Raw genomic sequence first — 24,734 nt, 5'->3', positions numbered from 1 at the left:
TATTCATAAGCAAAGAGCAACCAGAAACTCCAAATAAGCAACACAATAGGCCAGGAGCCAAAGCTGACAAGATTAGTTCAGACAAACAAAACACCTAGGATGTACATTTCTCCTTTTGCCTGTAGAGCCAGCCATGACCCCTACATGACCCTATAGGAATGTGGCAATAGCCATTAAAATATTAAAGGACACATTCTTGTACATGATCACAAAGCCCCAAAGAATGTATAAAAGCCCACCTACTCTCAATACCATTTTGTCAGTTACCCCAGAAACATTCTGCTGTCACTGACATTTCTGGCTACCAAATAAACAGAGACCTTTTTTTCCTGCAGCCTGCCTCCATTTAATTTCAGCATCTTTCTCCTGGATTGGAACTGGACCTTATTTTAATTCCAACACAACTAAGAAATAAAATTAAAAAGAAAACTAAGATCTAATAAACCATTGAGGAAGAAATGTTATCTTTTCTCCACTTAGTTGTAGCATTTCTAGCTTGTTGCAATCCTAAGCACATCTAGTTTGGAACCTGGGAAATGGGGAAAATAGAGTAATATCTAGGAAAGTTAACCAATTATCCCCTATATTCTATGCAACCATTTGCACTTCATTTTAGTTTTCAAGGTAGGGCTGCCATATCTGGACTGCAAAATTTAGATATCCAGTACTCCTCCTCTTCCTGTTCTCCTCCTCCTCTCCCTCTCTTTTATTTCTCCTTCTTCTGTATCTAGATATAACTCTAGATATAACATCTTCTTTCCTTTGTCATTGGCCAAAATTAATTCATTATTGGTACATGTTTCTGAGAGTAGTCAACATATCAGCAGATGAGCAAGGCTCTAGATCTCTTTACATTCACTTAACCAATTTCATTGTATTTATTTTGTACAATGACACTAAAGATTATACTTATAGTGTGCTGTTATCCGGTAAGAGCTTTCACTTCAGCATATTCGTTTTACATTGAGGCATTCCAACTGTCAACCTGTTCAGGGTCCTCCAAGTAGTATAAGGAACACCGGCGCCTTCAGCCATATCCTCCTTTAATGTTATTCCTGTTGTTGGTATTACATTTACAAAAGAACAGTCTGGATCTTCTAAATCAGTGATGGCTAACCTTTTTGGTGCTGAGTGCTCAAAGCACAAGCGAACCCCCAAAATGCAATATGAGCATCCCTGTGCACAGACACACACATTTTGACTTCCAGGTTGGTGCATGAGGCTTTGCAGCCCCAAAATGGGGCATAAGGGATAGTGCGTGCACATGTTCAACCCCCAAAATGAGAATGCCCCCTGCACATGCAGGGCATGGGGGAAGATGTGTCCTATTTTTGCTTCCCAGGCCCAAAATGGGGCACAGGGGGTTGTCCATACACATTTGTGAATCCCAAAAATACAATGTGAGTGCCCCCTGCACATGCGCCCCACCTCCCGCACATGAGACCCAAAGACCAGCTGACTGGTGGGAGGCGCACGTGCATGCACGGTGGAGCTGGGTTGGGGTGACAGCTGGTGTGCCCATAGAGAGGGTTCTGCATCCCCCCTGTGGCACGCATGCCATAGTTTTGCCATCACGGTTCTAAGTGATTCATTCAGTATTATATGTTCATTCATATATAACTAATGCATTTGCATAGAATTTACTTTCAGGATTCTTCAACATACAGATTATTAACAAGTTTATTCCAGGTGAATAGAAACAGAAAATGATCAGTCTAGGAAGTGTAGGGGCATCACAGTATATCAAAAGGGACCACCTGACCTTCACAGCTGGTCTCTACATTAGTGGCTGGTGCAAGTTGAGAATTGGGACCAAGTAAATTGCCTTACAAATGTCTAGCAGTTAAAGGTTCCTAAATAAAGCAATAGCTTTTATAGAATGCCCTTTGATGCCTACTGAGATAGATGTTATTAAGTCCCCTAAGAATTGCTTAAAGAGGAGGAAAAAGCATCTAAAATGATAACTGCAGCTAAGTATTGAATGACCATGGGAAGAGTTATGACAATATTGGCCACAACAGAAGGATAAGGAACAATGACATAGCCACCAGATAACTCTTTTGATGTTGAAGTAGGCAACTAGAGATTTGTCCCAATTGGGAAGAAACAAGAGTACATCCCCTTCTGAGACAATGGCGTAGAGCACACACACCTTTGCAACTGGCATATATTTATGACTCTCCTGGAGTCATGTGAGATCACCAATTGTAACCTTCTCAGTTGGTTTCTGACAAGCAAAGTCAATGGGAGAAGATAGATCTGCTTAATGACTGCATGATTCATTCAACTGCATTCACATAATTCATTCATTCTATGGCAAAAAAAGTCGCAAAATGGGGCAAAATTTACTTAGCAACTGCTTTGCTTAGCAACATAAAGGTTGGGATCATTTGGGGTTGTAAATCAAGGACTATCTGTAATTGGACCTGGTGCAAAGCTAGAGGGAGTATTTAACCTGGATGCCAAAGAGTCACTTCTCTAAATATAGAAAATATTGTGTAATACTGCCTGGTGAAACAATTATTTGGTTTGATGGCCTACTTTGACCACAGGAAGAAATTCCCGTTAGCTGAAGTGTACAGAATGTTGAGTACCGTGTGGAATATTCAAATATCACTTGTGTATTTTGATGTCATTACAATGAGCCATCCATTTGTCCAGGAGGCATTTGCCATCACTCATGTAGAAGATTTTGATTTGTCACCCATCAAAGCAGACAAAAACAGGACAAAATTCAAGGGAATAAGAAGACTCTCAGAGAATTACATATCTACATTTCTTCCATGAAAGAAATATTTTACAGGTTCATCAGGCTGAGCCACATAAAAACTTAACCTGTGAAACTTGTTATAAAGCACAAATATAGAACACTGCGGACAGCCCGGAAGCAAGTTAGCAAGAGAGATAGGATAACATTTCTTGCCGACTTTTCCAGAAATGAAGGCAAGAAGTGCTTTTATATAGAATTTTATGGCTTATGTATAGTTGTTGAACTTACAAAGATCAAAAGAATACCGAGAAGGGAATATAAATTTCTAAAAAAAGAAGCCACAGTAGGAGGATTACTTTTTACAGGTTCCATAATACCTTTTCATAGTGATTTCTTTTCTTTCTCAGAAGGCTTGGATTGGATTGAAACACCATGGCAAGTAATTTCACACTGATGTTGTTAGGACCAGAAAAGACTGTGGAAAGCATTTATTGGTCTATTAAGTTCTTCCAAGGAAGTAACAGGAGACATCAAATGTATGTCGAAGGAAGGATCTGTACCTATCACTCTGGAATCAAAGATATTGTTTCTATCTCTGATTCAAAGAGTAGAATTCCAGATCTTGGGGTTGAGACAGAATATATGTAGCATAGCCACTGCCACATATATGCATGAATGGGTTACCATTAGATTAGATGACACCAAATGGAACTAAACTACATCTTTACTGAGGGTGGAATGTATTTCTGAAATCAATACAATAGAATGAAGTGCTCCCTCACGTAATAAGACAATAAGGTGAGAAGATCTATTCTGCCTTTCCTATTTAATAAGTTGTTGTCAATGAGAACCAACATCCAAAGTATCTCTTCTCCCAAACAACAAAGGCAAAGAGTGTTATGCTCCTAAGACAGCAATTTAATGCTCAATTTTATGTGTTTGTGGAATGTTGTTCTAGTGAGCTTAAACTAGAAGGCCAAAATGAAAGGCTAAGCCTCCATAATTCCTACGCCAAGCATCTCAAGAAGTGTTAAGTTTTGTTTGTGCCTCACTATAGACTTTTGAAATATAAGGAAATGTACAACAATAAAAAGAGAAGAAATGTGCTGAAGGAGAACTGAAGGGAAAGGTAGAACTTGCTTTGCACACATGTAGATGATGATGGTCTTAGAATAGAGTAACAGAGTTGGAAGGGACCTTGGAGGCTTAGGCAGGAAAACCACAACACTTCAGACAAATGGTTATCTAATCTTTTCTTTAAAACTTCCAGTGTTGGAGCACTTAAACCTTCTGGAGGCAAGTTGTTCCGAACTGTCAGGAAATTTCTCCTTAGTTCCAAGTTGTTTCTCTCCTTGATTAGTTTCCACCCATTGCTTTTTGTTTTACCCTCAGGTGCTTTGGAGAATAGTTTGACTCCTTCTTTTTTGTGGCAGACCCTGAGATATTGGAACACTGCTATCATGTCTCCCCTAGTCGTTCTTTTCATTAAACTAGACATACCCAGTTCCAGCAACTGTTCTTTAAACTTTAACTATTCTTCTTTACTTCTGTTTCAGGTGTTGAGGGAGATACAAAGTTCTGGTTCTTGCTCTTCTGGCAAGCTAATTAATGCTGTTGTAGTATCACAGCTAATTAATGCTGTTGTAGTATCACAGCTAATTAATGCTGTTGTAGTATCTCTTTGATACTCTTTGATGTTATCTCTCCATATGGTTATCCCCTAAGTGTTCTGTTTTAGAATGTTCCAATATGGGCTCTGTACAGGTGCTTAACCAATATACCTGAATGTTTAACACAGAAGTACCATGTTTATAATTCCTTGTCTAAGGAGCCACGCAGTGGCTATTATTAATAAACTACTTTTGATTCTGTTATGTTAGTGTAGGGTTCTAACATCAAGGATGACCCATTAATACAAGGAACAGAACAGCCAAAAGAGAAGCTCAGGGTTTATTGTCAACAAAATCCAACCCATTAATTCCAGAACAAATCTTCTACGGTGGGCAAAAAAAAAGAAAAAGTAATGCAACTTTAACTCCTCCTTCCAAGCCCCAAAGAAAAATGTAAAGTAGAGACCAAGATACACAACCAAAATCCTGCTTTTCACAAAGGCAATTTTCATCTCTACAATTTCCAAATCTTGAAAAACCTTGAAAAATATTCAAATTAAAAGAGTTGTGTATCATTTCTCAAAATAAACGTTAAGCATTAGCTTCTTTTAATTGAATTTTCTACAGAAAATGGTGTGACTGCAATGAGAATACAATTGAAGAAACAGTGGTTTGGTGTTTATCATTTGGATTTTATCTTCATACTGATTTATGATCAACATAAATCTTTGCAAGATTAACTGGTTTCATTTTCCCAGTCTGACTACCTCAGTTTCCCTCCTTTTTTCCCCTTGATTTTTTGGTGGGGAAATGAAAATGGCAACCCTAAACTTCCCATTAGGATAACAACCGAATTCAAATCAGAAAACCTTAAGAATTCTCCACCACCATTCACCCCACACCCTTCATTTCAGCCCTGCAGGAGGGAAACAAAACAAAACGAAAGCAAGGAAGACCAGTGGCTTTCTCTCTCGCCTCTCTGTGATGTTGTTAGACTGCATTTCCATTATCCTCAGCCACCCTAACCAGTGTTCATGGATTGTGGGAGATGTAGCCCAACATCATTGGACATTGGAACCACTCCTATTTCAGCTGCTAAACTGTTTTGAGGAAAACTACAAATAACACTTCAGGGAGGTTGGAGTGGACCAGAAAGATAAATTGTTATTATTGCCATCTCAAGAAGATCCAAATAGAAGCCCTTTCTCTCTCTCATTCATTAGAGGATTTGCAAGAACTCATAACCAGTAAGGCTCATGTTTTCAATAGATCTTCAACCAAGGATCCTTGAACAATATTAGACAGGAACTCCGCCTGGCCAGTACCATCAGAGTCTATCACTATCCTTGCTAGGAGACTCAAGCAAGCAACTCCAGAACATGCCAGCTCCTTACACCCAAAACTTTCTTCAAAGGATCTGCATCAGGCCTACTTGCTGCTGTCCCACGTCATTGGGAGATATTTTTTTGTTAGCTGTTGGCTCCTGAAACTCTGTTGAAATCACACAGAGGTTTCTGTTAATTTCAGTGTGTCAAAAAATAAGTCAAAAATCTCTAGCTTTCACATATGCTATTTCCCAGGTAAAAACCATATTTTCTGTCACCTAATTTTTTTCTTTTTGGGGTGTTTTTTAAATCTTGCAATAAGGGAGCCCTACTTGTTGTTCTAGACACAAATGCTTGCAAATTGATTGACATTTTCTCATTTGCCTTCCCAGGGTTAAAGAAAACTCTTACTCCATGTAAGCACCTGCCACATTGTCTATACATGGCAATCTGTGTCCACAAATCCCACAGGTTCCCAAAGTCTTAGCCCTTTCCAGTCAGGAAGATCCTGGCTCGCAGGCTCCTTCAGCTTCTGGGATGGGGTCAAGAGCAGCTCGGTTGCGGAAGAGGTCAGGAGAGGCAGCTCCATTCCGTCCAATGCCACACGACTGGGCTGCATTGTGGATTTGCCATAGTGTATCTAGAGCCTCAGCCTTGGAGTGCTTGAGCAAATCAGCTTGGCCCTAAGGAGGGGAGTGAGGGAGAAAGGTATGAGAAAATAACAATGGTTAGAACGATTAGGAAAGAAAATGTGAAGTTAAAAAATCCAGAGCACTGTATTTTTAATTACATTTTTAGTCTGGTAACTTGAGACATCATCAAGAACAGCAGCAGCAGGAAATGAATGAGAAATACTTATGGTAGGGAATGGAACATTGCTCATATATAATTTTGCTCAATGCAAGTGCTCCCCAGGTTCAAATCATTGACTTCTAGTCCCGCTTTAGGCATAAAAACCAACGGGGTGAACCTTGGACCAGTCATTCTCTCTTAACCCAACTCACTTCATAGCAGTGGTGGGTTGCAGGCGGTATGCCCTGGTACGGGTGTACCGGAGCCTGCCCAGTTCATCGTATACCATTCCAGTACGGTGCTCCAGAGGGCCCACCCACCCGCCTGAGCTCCTTACCAGTTTTTTCAATCTTCTGCGCTTCTGCGCATGAGCACGGCACGTACAGCGCCTGAGTCATGCTCCACTGAGCAGCTGGAGTGTCACAGAGGCGCTAAGATGCATGCGCGTGGTACACGCGTCCATGTGACACCACCAGGCCCGTTTCAACCATACCAGTTGGAACAGGATCCGGAACCCACCACTGCCTTATAGGGTTGTTGTTGAGGGGAAATTTGGAGAATTAAATATGTTCATTGCTTTGAGTAGAATATAAATTAAATAGAGTCGAGGTGGCACAGTGGTTAGACTGCAGTATTACTTCAGCTGACTGCTAGGTAAAGTTTGGCAGTTCAAATCTCACCGTCTCAAGGTTGATTCAGCCTTCCATCCTTCTGAGGTGGATAAAATAAGGACTCAGATTGTTGGGGGCAATATGCTGACTTTGTAAACCACTTAGAGAGGACTGTAAAAGCACTATGAAGCGGCATATGTTAAAGTGCATTTGCTATTGCTAAATAAATGAATAAATAAATATGCACATAGTGGACAACATTTGTATACTTTGTCAAAGAAGAAAGAGGAAGTACTGCAAGGGGTAATTCTCAGGTATGTGTGCATTTATAATAAAGAGAATACTTCAGGCCATATGAAGAATGTTCTTCTGTGTATAAGATAGACAAAAGATTATCTGTATTAGCATTTCAAGTTTAAAGCTTGCATTTCATTACAGACATACAGACTTATCAGCAAGTTAAATACTGCTTTAGCTTTTCACTTTGCCTCTGTTACCTGCTGTAAATGATTTGCTTAATAGAAGTGCTTAAAAGAATTAACCTACAAATGTACTTTTAAAATTTAACTTCAGACTTGCATATTTAACAACCTGGATAGAATTTAAATTGCAAACCTGTTATGTGCATTGGGGACAAATATTATGTAAGGGGCATCAAAAATACTGACAAACAGAAGTATTCAAGGCTATGAAAATTGACACCGAAATAATTAAACATGTCTTATGAAATCATGACACAAGATCCATTGCATTATTGCCTATACATACTGTATATAAAGGGAAAACTTTTAATTGCAATATATTAATCACTTTCACCACCATCTGTCCATATCCCATGTATGCCCTTCTCAATCATAATAACTTATTTATCTTTTAAGTAATATTTGTTGCTATCTCCATCATGAAAATGATTCTAGGCAACATATATATTATATTTCTAAAAACGGTTGAACATGTTTTTCAACCTTCAGCCCTGAAGATAAAGTGGTAGACTTAGATTCAGTACAGCAAGTCTGTTTCTCACCTGCTTTCAATACAATATCTTTACACTGAAATAAAAATCTCAATTATGTGTAGTGAATGCTGTTAGAAAATGCAAAAAGAAAAAACCCAATCAATAACCCTCTCTCTGATAGAGAATTCCATGCAGTACAATAATAAAAAATGTGAGGAGTACAATGCCTGTTGAAGAAAACTATTGATTTATCTCAATGTTGATTTGTTCCTTCCTTTTTGACTCAAACTTGAACATTTGCCATAGGTGAATTTTGTCCTATTTTGATAGTGCATGTTATTCAGTTAGCACTACAAAATTATTCCAAACTATCCATTTTTTATTTAATTAGTGTGTTACATCCACTTTTAGCATAAATACAGTTAAAACAGAATTATCTTTATTACTTTAAATCTTGGCCCATATTTTAGATAGCACTAGAAATGAAAAAAAAAAAGCTGGCAACAACAATTAAGTATTGCCAAACATAAATTAAAGATTTATTAAAATGACATTAAAGATTTGCTACTTGGTTTTTGAAAATTAAAATGAAAAAATAATCAAAACATATAATGATGACAAACCTTTTACATTGGTTGGAATTGCATGGAATAGTAATTCTATACAAAAAAGGAAAAACTCCCTACTACTATAATGCTTGACATTTGGTTTAGATTCTCTTCATACACTTCTAAAGAAACATACACTGTCTCCTCACTTTGAGTTTAAAAGGCAATTTTAATCTGATTGTTGGGGAAGAAAATAAAAGATTCCAGTGGGAATCATATTTTAAACATCTACTTCTTACATTAAAAATGTGACCCACAGATCAAAAACAGTACTCAATGAGTAGTCCTTATTGGTACTGCATCCACATGGAGAGAAGCAAGCAGTGGGGTACCACAAGGCTCCATCTTAGGCCAGTACTCTTCAATATCTTCATAAATGACTTAAATGAGGAAATAGAAGGAGAACTCATCAAATTTACAGATGGCATTAAACTGGCAGGAACAGCCCAGAAGACAAGCCCAGGATCCAAAAAGAACCAAACGAAATGAATTTTAATGTGGAGAAAAGCAAAGTTCTACATTTAGGCAGGAAAAATCAAAGGTATAAGTACAGATTAGGTGAGACCTGGCTCAAAAACAGTAACTCTGAGAGGGACCTTGGAGTCCTAGTGGATGATCACTTGAATATGAGCCAGCAGTGTGCAGCCGCCGCCAAAACAGCTAATAAAATCTTGGGTTGTATAAACAGAGGCATAAAATAAAGATCATGTGAAGTATTAGTATCACTTTATAAAACCCTAATAAGACCACACCTGGAATACTGCAACCAATTTTGGTCACCATAGTATAAAAAAGATGTTGAGACTGTGGAAAAACTTCAGGAAGAGCAACTAAGATGATCAAAGGCCTGGAGATTAAAACACATGAACGGCTGCAGGATCTGGGTTTGGCTAGTCTAAAGAAAAGAAAAATTAGGGGTGACATAACAGTATTCCAGTATTTGAGGGACTCCCACAAAGAAGAGGAGGTCAAATTATTTTCCAAAGTACCAGAAGGCAAGAAGAAACAATGGTTGGAAACTAATCAAAGAGAAAAGCAACCTGAAATTAAGGAGAAATTGTACAACAGTGAGGACAATTAACCAGGGGAACAATTTGCCTTCAAAAATTGTGGGTGGTCCATCACTAAAGGTTTTTAATGAGACACTAGACAGTTACTTATCTGAAATGGTATAGTTTCTTCTGCTTGAGCATGGGGCTGGACTAGAAGACCTCCCAGGTCCCTTCCAGCTCTATTCTGTTCTGTTCCATTGTATTCTAGTTTTCTTCCTCAAATGAGTACATAAATATCCAGTGACCATAAGATGGCAGTATGTGCCAACTTTTGATTCTAGGAAAAGCAGCTTGCAGGAGAGAGATTGCAATATTTGAATGCATTTAAAATGTTTGTTGTTATTTTTCTAAAGGACAACCACAGGAGGCCCAATTAAAATCAAGGCATGACAAAGGAGGATTAGTCTTTTCCAGGCTTGTATAAGTCTAGAAAAAAAACCCCTCCTAATCCTATGAATCTCACTACCACTATCAAAAAACAACTTCTCCCTAGGTGAGAAGAATTTTCCTGTCAGTTTGCCTTTCTTTTTAATCAAGTCCATGCTACATCTATAGTTAACAATGCAGTTGCCTCTTCTTGTGTCACCACTCTTATTATTTAAACTCATTATTTATTACTATTTATTTTTTTAAAAATATATATGGATGATCATATTACAATACATAAGCAATCTTAGGTGGGTAACAATCAATGCTTCTGGATCAATAAAAGTTTCCGGATGACATTCAAGAGCAGCCTCCTATTGCAGCAGGTTGCAATAGTGTAAATGGAAAGGGATTAAGGCATGGGTGACCATGTACAGAGTTTTCCAGTTTGGGAATGGGTGCAACTGGCACACAAGATGAATTTGTACAAAATAACTCCAAAGCTAAAACTGCCGTTCTGCTTCTTAAGCGGGAGCTGTGAGTCCAGGAGAACGCCCAGATTGTGCACCAACTCTATCCAAGGGAGTGCTACCTCTACCCAAGGGAGTGCCCAAGAGTTAGAATGAGCAGCTCTCCATATTCAGACGATCCCAAAACTCAGAGACTCTTCATCTTGAGTCCTACCCGAGTCTTCCCAATTCAGAACCTCAAACACTCTAGGCCAGCTTTGTTGGCTGTGGAATTCTGGGAGTTGAAGTCCACCAGGCTTAAAGTGGCCACGTTTGGAGACCCCTGCTCTAGGCACTGGGTAAGAATAGCATCATTTGTTTAGCCTGGGAAAGAGATGCAAAACTGTATTTACACCCTTTGCTATAGAATGACCTTACCCAATGTTTTCCTGCAGATTACAGATAGGAGGGATATCCTGAGCAAGATTTGGGAGGAACATCTAGGAATGTGTTCTTAAATCTTTTCTAGATTTTGGTAGGCATGTTCTGGAAAGCATGCCAGTTATGCAGCTTGCTAATCATGCCAAGAATTAACAGAGTACTCTTATGGATATATGATTTCTAGACATAGCTGAAAAAGGCTCCCAGAGCTATGTCATCCCAGTCCAATGCTTCATCTACCTGGAGAGCAGTGCAGATCCATGCCCATAATTAGTACACAAAACCATTTACCATGTTGTCATTGATTCATAAAAGTTCCATTGCTCTTCTAACAGCTGTGAGGCACATAATGAACTGTGGAGACTTCTCATGAATGGCAAAATTCCACGCAATTTTGCAAAATATTATGGCCAGAATGGGGATGGTTTGCAAAAGACACCATATTCAACATCCCCGTTATAATATACATCCCTGTTATATTTAAGTCACCCAATTTATTTTACCCCAGTGGATTATGTACCGCTTCTTTTTAGTTAGGCATGTTTCCTATTTTGCCAACATTCTGTGGAGTGTACTTCACTTCAGATATTTTGTGCAGTCCTGGAAATGTTTGTTCCTCTGCTTTATTTCTCATGACTGAAGTCTCAATGGTGGAATTACAAAGGGCTACAACTTCACATTACCTTGAGAACGGTGATGTTCCAGGCAAAACTTTCCAGAGCTTTTTGTAATTTCCGTCCTTTCAGACCTTCCTTTGCCTCCAAACGGTGCAATTCTTTATGAAAGCCCACCCCTGGAGAAATACAAGAGCAGCACAAGGGATGAAGGAGAGACAAAGCAGACAGTGTCAGAGGCTGCGACCATCTCCTAATCGTATGACACATTCCTGGTTTAAGTTTGAAATTTTCTTGTTCCAAGAATGCTAACAGCAGAATAAAAGTCAACATTGCCCAGCTATGTATTCTCACCTTGCTATAGGCCTATATAGGCTCTGTATTATTATTTTGTAGTATTTTTTTAAAAAAATCATGCTTTTTGACCAATGTAAATGGAATACTATATTACACTGTACTTTGTGGTTAGTTGCAAAGTCATGTCCGACCCATTGCGATCCCATAGACAATGTTCCTCCAGGCCTTCCTGTCCTCTACCATCCTCTGGAGTCCATTTAAGCTCATGCCTACTGCTTCGGTGACTCCATCCAGCCACCTCATTCTCTGTCCCATTCTTCTTTTGCCCTCAATCTTTCCCCGCATTAGGCTCTTCTCCAGTGAGTCTATACTATACTATAAAGTGAAATGTGTCTTTTCATTAAGCATTATGGATACTCTTCCACTCATTTAAATTTTACTGATTGTTTTTCTTTATTTGGCCTGCTCTGTCCCCTACATACAAATTGATTAAGGAAATTTGAGCTGGTTATTCAAAACAAAGTTGGAGTAAAATCATATGTACACTAGAGGTTTCATTTAACAACTACTATGCTCAATGACTGTGTTGCCAGTTCCATCTATGGCTATTAAATAAGGACTATCTATAAAACATCATAGGTTCCATCTTTAAGGTAGAAATACTTCCTTAATATCATTTGCCATCAAGTTGATGCTGACTTTTAGCAATCAGAGAGATAGTCTTTCTTCAGGATGTTATTATTGCTACCTCTATTCTCAAACTACCAGGAAGGGGGCAGTGATGAAATATGCAGTATGACCTTACAACACAAACTCCATGGCTTATACACTTGTGCGCAATGCTGCAAAACAAGTGCAACAGAAATAGAACTTGTGTTGCCGTGCCATGGTGCATTTTCCCACATTTTCATAGTTTTGGAGCTAACTGTAGACATTTATGCCATCAACAAAAAATTCACATAGAAAAAAATAATGCACATAATACATAATAACATTGCTTTAAAAAGTATACTCAAAGTACACAAAGGAGAAAAGTTTAAAAAATAGATACCCAGATTCAATTCAGTTCAACATACTGATTATAAAGCAGCTGTCAGCCTCTGTTTTGCTGCTTGCTTGATGCTGCCATTGAAACGGGGAGGGAGGGCATGGTAATTGGGTGGGGGAAATAATCTGTACAGGAGGACTGTTATTTGGGAGTTGTTCTCACCATTCGTTTGCGCATGTGGAAGGAGGGGAGTTTCCCGCCAAGGCCAACTGTCCGGCATTCCAACCTGATATGATTTTTGAAGATGTCTCCCACCTGACAGCTGGGGTGATATACGATTGGACTATGGACTGGGGTACCAAGGGGAGAGGAATGAATCATGCATTGATATCTAATGCTTTCACGCTCTTTTGCTCAGATCCAATTTTGCTTAGCTTCTCGTCACTTATAATCAGTAAAAGTACACTTAATTCTGAAACATGGAGTCGAGTGGGTTCTTTCTTGGTTATTAAGTGAAGGAGCCGTGACAGCAATGATACCAGGTGGAATTTTCTAAACACCTTTCATTCAAAGATAATCAGTTCACATGATGAATGAAACAAATGATGAAACAAAGAGATAAACCACAATATATCAACATGTGGAACTGACCATAATCTAACATATAATTGAACCACAGTGGCTACGGAATCAAGCAAATGTGATGCAATTCTATACTTATATTCTCTGAAGGTAATGCTAAGATTACACTCTATAGAAGTGTGGGAACAGATGTGATAAACCAGAGATTCTTAAAACATTAGAGAACATGAAACCAAGGAGGTCTTATTTACTTAAATATTATGCCATCACTTACCTGCTTGTTGTACCTGAATAATCTTGGAATGAACAGCATCAGCTGATTCAATTAATGTCCGGCTGGTTTGGATCATCTGGAGATTTAAATGTGGGAGAAAGAGATAATGTCTGATAGTTGGATGGGTTTAGAACAGTCCATAAAGTGTTCCAACCTCTCAGAGGCCCTTGGATCATCCTTTCCCTTACATTTTAGCATTATAACAAGATACACAGCATAATTTTTTTAACTATTTCACTATCCCTCTGAACCAGTGTTTCTCAACCTTGGCAGCCTGAACATGTGTGGACATCAATTCCCAGAATTCCTGAAGTTGGGGAATTCTGGAAGTTAAAATCCACATATCTTCAGTTGCCAAGATTGAGAAACAATTCTGTTACCTGGAGCCCTGTTTCTCCAAGAGAAGATAAATGTGGAATTCAACTGTACCATTCACTGGGAGTTAAATGGCTCCTCCATAACCACACTCCCAACGATCTCCTTCCATTAACTATCTCTGTTTACACAAAGTCTCTTTATTAATTGCCTCTTTATTGTTGTTTTGGAATTGAGGGTTATTGTTACAGTTAGTTTTTTGGGTTTTTTGTATTTTGGTAGTTTGAAGAAATGTTCTGTCATATCAACCCATTCTTTATGGACTGTGTTAGTAATCCCAAATTTGAGCTTGCCACATGTCAAATGTCAATTGAAATACAAGCATACCCCTTCATAATTTTTTTAAACACTTCAAACACAAGATTAACTCCCCAGCTATGGTTTTCCAAATGTGCTGGAGAATAATTACCAACATTTCCAGCCTAGACTGCTGAAAATGATGGAAAATGTAGCCCAGAAAAGGTTGAATTCACATAGCATACCATATCACATTTTGTTAAACATGCCACATTGACTTGGGTTCTCTCACAATAGTAAAGCATAGATGGTAGTGCACAATTTCTGGCTTGAAACAAATATTACTATGAGTTAACATAATATGTAAAAGTATCTAATGTATAAGGATCCAAGAATAGGAACTATGGTTTTAAAAGTTCTGATTCTGGACTAGAAACCAGAAGATGGTGAATTCTGGCATCCCTTACATATGAAAGCTGGATGGATGGCTTTTAAGTCAGTCACCTTCTCTCAGCCCAATCATATCAATTAGTTTAGAATTATTGTGGGAAAAGTAGAAGGCGAGAGCATTATATACGTTCCCTCGAATAATAGAAAATAAGCATGGGAGGGGAATAGCATAGTTTTTGAAGCTTGTATATGTGTAAAAGTGTGACCTCTCTCTCACACACTTGAAACTATACCTATTTTTACATACATAATTTAGTGTCCTATTCATAACTTAGCACCATTTCTCCAAAACTATCATACGTATTTCCCCATTACAACATCCATTGAGAGAGAAAGAAAGAAAGACTAGGCCAAGATCATCCATTGACTTACACAAGTGGTCTAGCCAGGGGTGGGTTTCTGCCAGTTCCAACCTCTTCTATAGAAGAGGTTTCACAAATCTACTGTACCATTTAGAACTGGTTCCAGCTCCCTCCCCCTGCCTGCTGCTCACTGATTGGCTGGCTCACCAATCGCCCCGCCCATCTCTAAGAGTTCTATCTAAACCTTAAAGTCTTAAAGCTGTCAAGTTTGAACATCCCTGGGTATTTTTTCCTAAAGGGTGCAAGGGTCTTGTGACTTGACAGCTTTAAGACTTGAGTTCTTCAAATGCCAGTTTCTGAGCCAACATTTTGGTTGCTAAGCAACAGCGTTGTTAAGAGAGTTTAACCACATTTTACAAGTTGGCCACGCCCACCCAGTCACATGGTGGCCAGCCACTCCCACTCGGTCACATAGTCAGCAAACCACTCCCACAAAGCAAGCCATGCCTACAGAAGAGATTCTAAAAAAATTTGAAACCCACCACTGGATCCAGCCCTCTTCCAAAGCTAGTTGTCCTCTTCCGATATTTGCCTGCTTAATTCCCAATGTCATTCATTAGATGCTTTCAAACATTTTCCAACAGGAAAAATAATTTCTGCCTCCCACTCTGCAAAAAAGAATGCTGTGCCCAACTGCCAACTAGGTTCTCCAAAGGCATTATGGGTAACAAATGGAACTCAAGAATGGGAAGAGACAAATGTGCTGCTTTTTCTAATCTGGGAAGAGACTTTTTTTTTCTGGGCTAGATTTGGAGAGTTGTGCACATTTTAAACTCCCAATGAATGTTTGACAAGTATCTGGAGCTGCTCAAAAAGAGCAGTCTCACTCTCCATTCTTGTGCTAGATTAATGTTCTAAAAGACCAGTGTTTCATGCTTGCGTGGGTCTACTACAAAATGATGTCTATTACGAAGGTGAATTTGCCGTGTAGGCAGATTAGGCAAATTCAGGCCAAGTTATCAGAATAGAGCACAATTCACCAAGGAGCAGCAGCCAGCACCCACTGCAGTGGCCAGGAGGACATCTGCACAATCACCAGTTGCACTCACAGTGTCATAGGCAGCAAGTACTTTTCTCAAGAGTTCAGGAACAGGCCCCTGGGTCTCCATGGAAGGATACTCTTCACCCAGGTTGAGGGTGACCGTGGGCGGATTGTCCTTCTCGCTGGGCTGAAGCCACGTGGCCAGTTTCAAGATGCACTGTTTGATGTTGGCGGCTGGTGTTAGGCCACAGAGTTCTTTGAAGGAGACCAAGGCATTCTAGGAAAAGAAAAGAGGATGAGGAGAAACACCAACTCGGAAGAACATCACTTTGCCCTTTTCATTTCTGTTTACTCTTTTCTACCGCAACTTATAATGCCTCCATCCCCAAGGATTTAGAAATATGAAGGTCTTGATCTTACCCCTCTTTTGGGGGAGAAATTTCTAATGCGTATCGAACATCAGAGTCATTCTGAACAATTTTGAAGATGGGAGTTCTTTTTCAGCATAGTCACACCTATCACCAAAGCAGTGAGCGGTGGGGGTGGGAGACAGGCATCTAATATTTTATTTTAAACCTACACAAACAGTGGGGTACAATGAATTGAGATCACAGATAGATCAACAGAACTGAAACTGGCTTTTTACTTCATTTCTCCCAGTCTATAAAGTGAAAGTTACAGGTGGTCCTCAGTTAATAACTACTCATTCAGCGACTGTTCAAACTTGCAACAATGCTAAATGAGTGGTACTTACAATCTGATCTCAGAGATGTGGCCATTGCAGTGGTCCACAGTCACATGGATGTCTACTGTGGCCTATTTTGCTAGTTTCTGACAAGCAACTTAAATGGGGAAACAGGCAGGCCATCACAAATGGCAACCAATGATGTCCTCACTTAATGACCTGCAGCGATTCACTTAACAATGGCATCCATATCAGAACTGCTATTGCTAAGTGCTGCAGTAACATGACACCACACTTTGTGGCTGTGTTGGTTAGCAATGGACATTCTGGTCCCAATTGCCATCATTAATTGAGGACTAGTACAGGTGGTAGAATCTGTTGCAGGGGCAACAGAGAAACTACTAAGTATTAAATAGAATTAAAGAAAGGGAGAATTACTGAGATTCATTTTTAATTACAGAGCAGGATCACTGATTTCAAGTATGGCAAAATTTAAATCTGGCACAATTTTTTAATGAACTTTCCTGTGTGTTTGTGTTTATACACGTACATTTGCCTGCATTTTTATTATTTAACATATTTCTATACCACAAAGAACTTAATACTAAGGTCATTGATAACTATATACATTTTATTCAATTGTTATTGTGTAACAGTTTAGTAATTTATCAAGTAATTTAATTTACTGGAAAAAGTCTCATAAACTTCTCTATAGGTTTTAAAATTTCTGTGAATCTGTAAAAAATGGGGTTGCATTTGTAGCTTGAATTCTTTTAAATATCTGGGAATAATTATTCTCAAAAATGTTCTTTGTGGATGAAAATACATCAATATTTTAATCTCTGATGAAAAAATGAACAAATAGTTAAAACCTAGTTATGGAAAAAGAAAAAAATGACTATTATTCAAGATTTATGTATTTACTTAGAGGTATTCATCTGCTGATAGCTGCGAGTTATTTTAGGCAGATTGATAAGATATTTTGAATTTTTTCTATGACAAGGACAAACACATTTAATTAATGGCTATCGTGTGATGACGGGGAGCTGAATCTTAAGTTTTCTGACCTTCAGTTTTCTGACTGAGCATGTATTTTGATTCCAATCTCTCCATGGAACATAAATGATGTTAAAAAAAATGTGATGGGCAAGATTAGAAAGTTATTGTTATGACCCTTCTGATATCATAGCAGGGGTTTCCTTCCACATTCAGCAATAGCAGTGTAGTATTTTAGGGCTCTGCTAGAGGCTTCAAGACACATTTGGAAGCTATTGTGAGTCAAGCATAATGCCAGTCCTTATTTGCATGACAAATGTAGACTCTGGAATCACCCCGGTTTTAAAATTGTAAATAAACCATTTATTGTTGCTTCCCAAAATCATGAGTATTTAGGGATATGGATACTCTGGCTCAGCTTACTGACAATCAATTTTTAAATGATATGCATTATTGCAAGAAAAATCTGTATTGTTTACAGCGGCATAATGGGTGATTATTCAATTAAAATATTTCTTGATTTCATAAATCCATCCAAATGAATTTTGTCTCAGCAATATTTAAAGCTCCCAAAGTAATGTTAGTAGGAAAATGTGTTTGATTGATTTGTAGCATTTTAAAACAAACAATTAAAGAGTATTACTGAGGTCAGTATTAGTTATTTGCAAGAACTCTGGAATAAACATTCAGAATATCCCAAATGAGCAAATCAATGTTTTAAAGAATATTAAATATGTTCCTTATGATTTTAAGACAAGATAATTCAACAAAAGATTTTCTTTCATATTTGCCAGACACTCCAAATGATGTTTAAGAAGGTGGTTCATGTCATTTTTATTATATTGGAAGAATAAAATGGATGAAAGAATATTTACTCTTATGATTAGGGCTTGTCACACTATTTCACCTTTTGGTTTTATGTCAATAAGTTCATTAATATAATATTATAACGAACCAATGTTTAAAAATATGAATGCAGTTTATGTGCTGGAGAGGCTGATCAATATTCTTCTATGTCATCAAGTTTTAATGTGCTTAAAATGGGCTAAGTAGCTTTTTATATGCAATATGATGTTTGTGCAAGTTTTTTAAAAATTTTATTAATTTTTTTCCTTTTTTTACATTAAAGAAATTAGAGTACTTTTTGCAAAAAAACAAACAAAAAAACAAACAAAACCCAGATCTATCTTCAAAAGATTTCCCCAAAACCCCCCAAAAATGTCAGTCTCCATCATCTTTATGCAGACCAAGAGAAAAGAGCGGTCTTGTCTTTAAGTCATTTTCCTAAAGTAAATTCATTTTTAAAATTATTTTTCATTTTCATGTGTTTCATCTTTATAATTTTGAAATGTTTCAGAATACAAACATGGTACAGGAAATAGATTACTAGATGGTTTTCCAGAAAAGTTCAAAATCCAAGGGGCACATTTTGCTCTTTTCCAAACTTTTGCAAACCAAACTCAGGAGCCCAAGTTATTGTATCCCACTATCTGGATACCTGCATGTTCTCCCGCAGGTCTGTTGCTTCCCGCAGTGGCTGAGTAGCTGTGCGAAACACTTCGTCAATGGCCTTGATTCCTGTGGCCTTCGTGGATGTGTATTCCCGCATGTGCCGTCCCTTACGCCCTGAGAGCCCCCGTCGGTGTGCTCTGCCTCCTCCACGCCGGTTGGTGATGGCCACATGCACGAACAAAGTAGCGTTGGGGAGTGGCTCACCAACCACAGATTGAAGAGGCACATGGCGGTAGCCTGTTTGGAGACACTCAAAGGGGATGGTATATTGAGCAATGAACTCATCCCCAATATAATCATCATCAAGCACCATGAACCGGAGAATTGCTAGCTCAGGGAGATTAACCTGAAACTCCAGGGTCTCCTCAAAAATAGGGTTATCTCCACTCTGCAGCACGGTTTTGGTGCGTTTTTCTGCACAGTCAGCAGGAATGCCATGAATCTCAACACAGACGTATGGCTCTACCACATCTCCCTTGGCTCCAGATCCTTTGGGTTTAGGCAGATTCTGACCACTAATGACTTTGAGATGCAGTAATTGGGCTGAAATGCCAGGTAAGGTGTCCTTGGTGTTTACACTGAAGTAAGAGATCTCCTCTCGCATAATTGCTGGGCGGAGCACATAGCCACAACCCCCATTCTGGCGGAACCAGCCGGCATTCAGATCTATCATGAGACCAGGTGTCTGGTAGTTCATGGCCACCATCTGGCAGCCACATTTCCAGAAGTCCTGAGGGTTCATGTTGCTAGCATCAATGCGCATGGGGCTGGGATAAACACGTGACAGGAAGCGCTTGTTGTAGGCCACAAAGTCCTCCGGCTCCTCATTGGTATAACGTCCAGCTTCCACCTCACTGAAAGAGCACACCTCCCAGTAACACTGGTTCCGCCGAGAAGTCTCAAAACTTTGGAAAGACACAGTCTGGCACAGGCTGACGAGATCTGAAAGTTCACGGCACAAGATGCATTGGGACCGGGGATGCTCTCTGTCCCGTTCAGAAAGTGGGAGGCCTAGCTCTGAGGCCTCATCATCATCAGATACATCTCCCTCACTTGAATGACAGTTTGGAAGAAGCTTCCGGCTTTTTATGAGGATGTATCCCTTGAGTGTTTCTGGAGATGGCAAATAGGTTTCATTTGGGTTTGGAGGTGTCAAGTACAGCTTATCCCCCAAAGACTTCCTCAGATACCCAGCCACGAGCCTCTGCTGGGCAACACAGCAGCGCACTGAGAGACACAGGATAAGTGGAAACTTGGAGGACTCAAAGGCATGTTCAGCAACAGCAGCCACTACCCTGGAGAAGGCCAAACGGCTCCCTGCACCAACCACAGGCTCACCAGATGAACCATCACAAACCACAAGTTCCAAGCTACGGCAACCAGCCTTAAGGGCTGCCACATAACCCCCAATGTCTGAGGTGGAGCCTCCCCAGAAGCAACTGTCCTCAGCCAAGCATGCTCCATGTGCAGAGCTAATGAAGTAATGGGAAAGTGGCTGAGACATGTCCTGGCACACCTTCCGGTGCTGTGGGTCAAATATGTCACAATCAGCTGAAAGGAGGTAGCGAGTGAAGCCATCAATGGCCAAGTAGCCCCTTTCCCGACCCTCCTTGGATGGCTCGTATTTGGCAATGATCTCCATGCACATCTCTTCGGTTACTTCTTCCATACCCTGCTCTGCCTCTAAGAAACTCATCAAATCCCTCAGACCCATGTATTCTTTATTGCTGGAAAACTGAACCAAGAGGAAAAATACCTCAGGCCTGGTGCATAGCTCACAGTACGCCTTTATGAAGATTTGGCAGTTCACCTCCTCTCCAAGTGGCTCATTGGCTGCTTTCTGGAGCTCTTTGAACTTCAACTCAATTGTTGAGGCCTTCATGCCAGGGTTGAGAGCACGAATGAGCTGCACAGCACGAGAAACTGGGATTTGACCCTCTTTTTCTAGATCTGCAATGTCAAAGACAGAATAGATCCAGGAGGTGCGGGGATTTGGGTAACCAGTCTCAGGAGCGTCATCCGGCGTGTGCTTCCCATATGAGGCCAAATATCGCAGGCCCATCACCCATGCATTCACCACATCAGCAGAGCTTGCCACAAGGTCAAGGGATTCATAGTTCTCTCCATAGATTATGGAGAACGCGCATTCATCTGGGAACTGATCTGAGAGGCCATTGGAACGCAACACAGGAGTCTTTTTTCCAACTCGCACTTCCCTGACTGACTTGATTTCGATTTTGGCTTTGTCGGAGTCCTTCTTGGAAGGTTCCCAGTGCATGAAACGTAGGTCTGGGTCCAGCACAAAGAATCGGCTGTACATGCGAGAGTTAGAGCGCACTTTCTTCATCTCACAGCCCTCCAGCATGAAAGAGATGCAGGCAGCTGTGCTGTTCAGCTTGCGATTACTAGGCATGGTGCTGAAGGAGACTGTCTTCTTCTTCTGGGGCTGCATACGGCGCTGTCGGGATCCATCCTGCAAGAATAGGAAGAACAGATAAATCAGGAAATGCAATGGAGGGGTAATGCCTCATTTTTTTTAAAAAAAGGGGGGCAAAACAATAAAGAAGATGAGTAAGAAAGGGAGAAATGTTTGACTTCATTCTGAATTACATCTTCCTCTATGGCTTCCTATTATAGCAATGTTCAAGTCTATCAAGATCTTTTTTGGATCCTGAGCTTGTTAACACCCCATAAGGCAAGCTCAGGATCCCAAAAGATCTTGACAGACTTGAACAATGGGCTTTATCCAACAAAACTGAATTTAACGTGGAGAAAAGCAAGGTTTTACACCTGGGCAAGAAAAACCAAAGGAACAAGTACAGATTAGGCGAAACCTGGCTCAAAAACAGTAACTGTGAGGGGGACCTTGGAGTCCTAGTGGACGATCACTTAAACATGAGTCAACAGTGTGTGGCAGCAGCCAAAAAAGCTAATACAATCCTTTGTTGTATAAACAGAGACACAGAATCAAAATAATTTGAAGTATTAGTTACTGCTTTATAAAGCCTTCATAAGACCACAACTGGATGAATGCAACATCCAGTTTTGGTCACCATACTACAAAAAAGATGTTGAGACTTTGGAAAAACTACAAAGAAGAGCAACTAAGATGATTAAAGGCCTGGTGACTAAAACACATGAAGAATGGCTACAGGATCCTGGTTTGGCTTGTCTAAAGAAAAGAAAAATTAGGGGTGACATGATAACAGTTTTCCAATATTTGAGGGGCTGCCACAAAGAAGAGGGGGAGGTCAACCTATTCTCCAAAGCACCAGAGGGCAGGACAAGACCAATGGATGGAAACTAATCAAGGAGAGAAGCAACCTGGAATTAATGAGAAACTTCCTAACAGTGAGAACAATTAACCAATGGAACAGCTTGCCTTCAGAAGTTGTGGATGCTTCATCATTGGAAGTTTTTAAGAAGAGACTAGACAGTCACTTGTCTGAAATGGTATAGGATCTCCCAGGGTGCTGGACTAGAAGACTTCCAAGGTCCCTTCCACTCTATTCTGATTTAATGTGACTTGGAAGGCAGAAAAAGGCCTTAAGACAGAGTGAAGAGATTACCTCAAGGAAAACAATACAGAGCATGCAAACCCCATAGAAGATGTAGAAACAAGGAGATTGTGAATGGTTTTTAAAACTCTCTTTTTGTATCTACATTACAAATGAAGACAAAATGCTTGGCAATATTTTTTGTTGCTGCTTCGTTCAGGTTGAGAGGACTATGGAGGAGACCCATTAGGCAGGAAAGCAGAAGCAGCCTTTCCCCCAATGTGATCATGTTTAACCTTACCTCATTAGATAAGGCCCACTCCCAAGATACAGGGGCCAAATAGAGCCCATTCCTGGTGCTAAATATACCTACATCCGACCATTCTGCTCTTTCCTTCCCCTCTTCCTTCCTGATGGTTCAACCGGAAGACCATTTTGGGGGTGGTGGGGGTGGTGGCTGGAATTGACAGAATGGAGTGGAAAATAAAAGCCAGGATGGAAGAAGAAGAGGAGACAGATGACAAATCTGAGTGTTGATTTCTCAAAAAAAGATCCTGAGTTAAGAATTCTACTAAGGCTTAAATCCTAAATATTATATTGTGTTATACAATAATGTGGTCAGAACCACACCAATCTTGATTTTGGAACTACTTTACTGTGAAGATTTTTTAATTCATAACTGAGTTGCTTGATATATTATTAGCCTTATACATTAAATTAGCATTATCATATAATATTACATTATTACTGGACAGCAATTTTTTTCAGTTTTGCTTCCTGAAGACCTTTTAGTGACTATCATAGACCCCTTCAAATTAAATACAAATATAATTTCAGAATGTTTGTGAAACATGGGAATCTTGAGAAATATGAAATTAACTTTTAATGACTCTAATGTATTTAATCACATAATGTTTCTGACATGCTGCGTGAGTTCAACGGAGCTAAAAGTGTTTTGCTGCTGGTTTGCATTTATATTCAATGTCTGATGAATTTTGCTGCTGTGTCCAATAAGAGTCAGCCAGCACTGATAGATTGTTCTGATATAGTTTTTCCATTGTGGCAGTGTCCTGGTAAAACCTATGTTCATTACTGACTGCACCTAGATTTTAGGAAAGAAGTCCAGTGTGGATGCAGAAAATGAATCTTCAGTGAATGCTGCACTTCATGAACTTGTATGCTGTAGGAAGTCTGTCAACCAGCTAAGTGTGGTTTGGTGCTCTGTTGTTGCCCAGAAAGTTCTCAACATCCTTGAATGCTTTCCAGGCAATTTTCTCTGGTCCCACTAATAGATCATCAAACTGCTTGTCATTAATGAGGTATCTGATCTGTGGATCAACAAAAATGTATTTCTTAATCTTGGCATCAGTTATTCTTGGAAACACAGGAAACAACATTTTTCATCAGTTTGAGTTTAATATGAAACAGAGGCAAAAAATATCTTTGTCAGGTCAACAAGTGATTTATGTTCCATGTTTTTCTGTCCTGGAACCAATTTTTTTTTCAGAGTGGCCATTTCTTTTTATTGTAATGCAACTTTTTTGCATGGCTGTCCCATTTGCTTATATAACTTCAGTACCTGGTATATCCAAGTTGCATTCTAAGCAGCAGAGCCACTATCTTTAGATCTCCACAAACATTTCAGTTGTACTTGATGTACTGGATGTATTTTAACAGCAGTTCCATGTCTTTGTATGTTCTTTCCCATGTAGCCAACAGGTACTGAAGGATGTACATTGCTATTGTGTAAAAGCAGAAAATTTCTATAAAACAGTATGTGATAAGTTAAATTACAGATTATTTTCATGATTAGCAGCCAGAAAACTGTAAGATATACCCCAAAGTGTTCAGGAAGCATAATCTTTGTTGTCCAATACTATATTATTATAGTACTTTATTGTGATTTTTTTTTTACCAGTTTTGAACTTTTTAAAAAGAAACCACAGGTATATTTTAATTATCAT

The 24,734-nt window shown here is 39.4% G+C and overlaps 1 protein-coding gene across 1 annotated transcript in view; it reads right to left on the bottom strand.

The window, feature by feature from the left end:
• Nucleotides 1–4,730: 4,730 nt before the first annotated feature.
• Nucleotides 4,731–24,734, bottom strand: part of LOC106541155 (inactive phospholipase C-like protein 2) — a 54,235-nt gene continuing 34,231 nt past the window's right edge. Inside the window, exons 2-6 of the mRNA XM_014056511.2 lie at nt 19,260–21,746; nt 16,148–16,357; nt 13,675–13,750; nt 11,603–11,712; nt 4,731–6,328 (exon numbers count right to left, since the gene is read on the bottom strand). Of these exons, the coding sequence (XP_013911986.2) occupies nt 6,143–6,328; nt 11,603–11,712; nt 13,675–13,750; nt 16,148–16,357; nt 19,260–21,746 (3,069 nt within the window). The 3' untranslated portion in view covers nt 4,731–6,142. The remainder of the gene's footprint in view (nt 6,329–11,602; nt 11,713–13,674; nt 13,751–16,147; nt 16,358–19,259; nt 21,747–24,734) is intronic.

This window comes from Thamnophis sirtalis, unplaced genomic scaffold (genome assembly GCF_051295495.1).
Source record: "Thamnophis sirtalis isolate CommonGarterSnake01/CBP01778 unplaced genomic scaffold, rThaSir2_p1.2 scaffold_4, whole genome shotgun sequence".
In the NCBI taxonomy this organism is placed as follows: domain Eukaryota; kingdom Metazoa; phylum Chordata; class Lepidosauria; order Squamata; family Natricidae; genus Thamnophis; species Thamnophis sirtalis.
The sequence above is the reverse complement of the archived record's forward strand: the minus strand, read 5'-3'. Positions and strand labels throughout refer to the sequence as shown.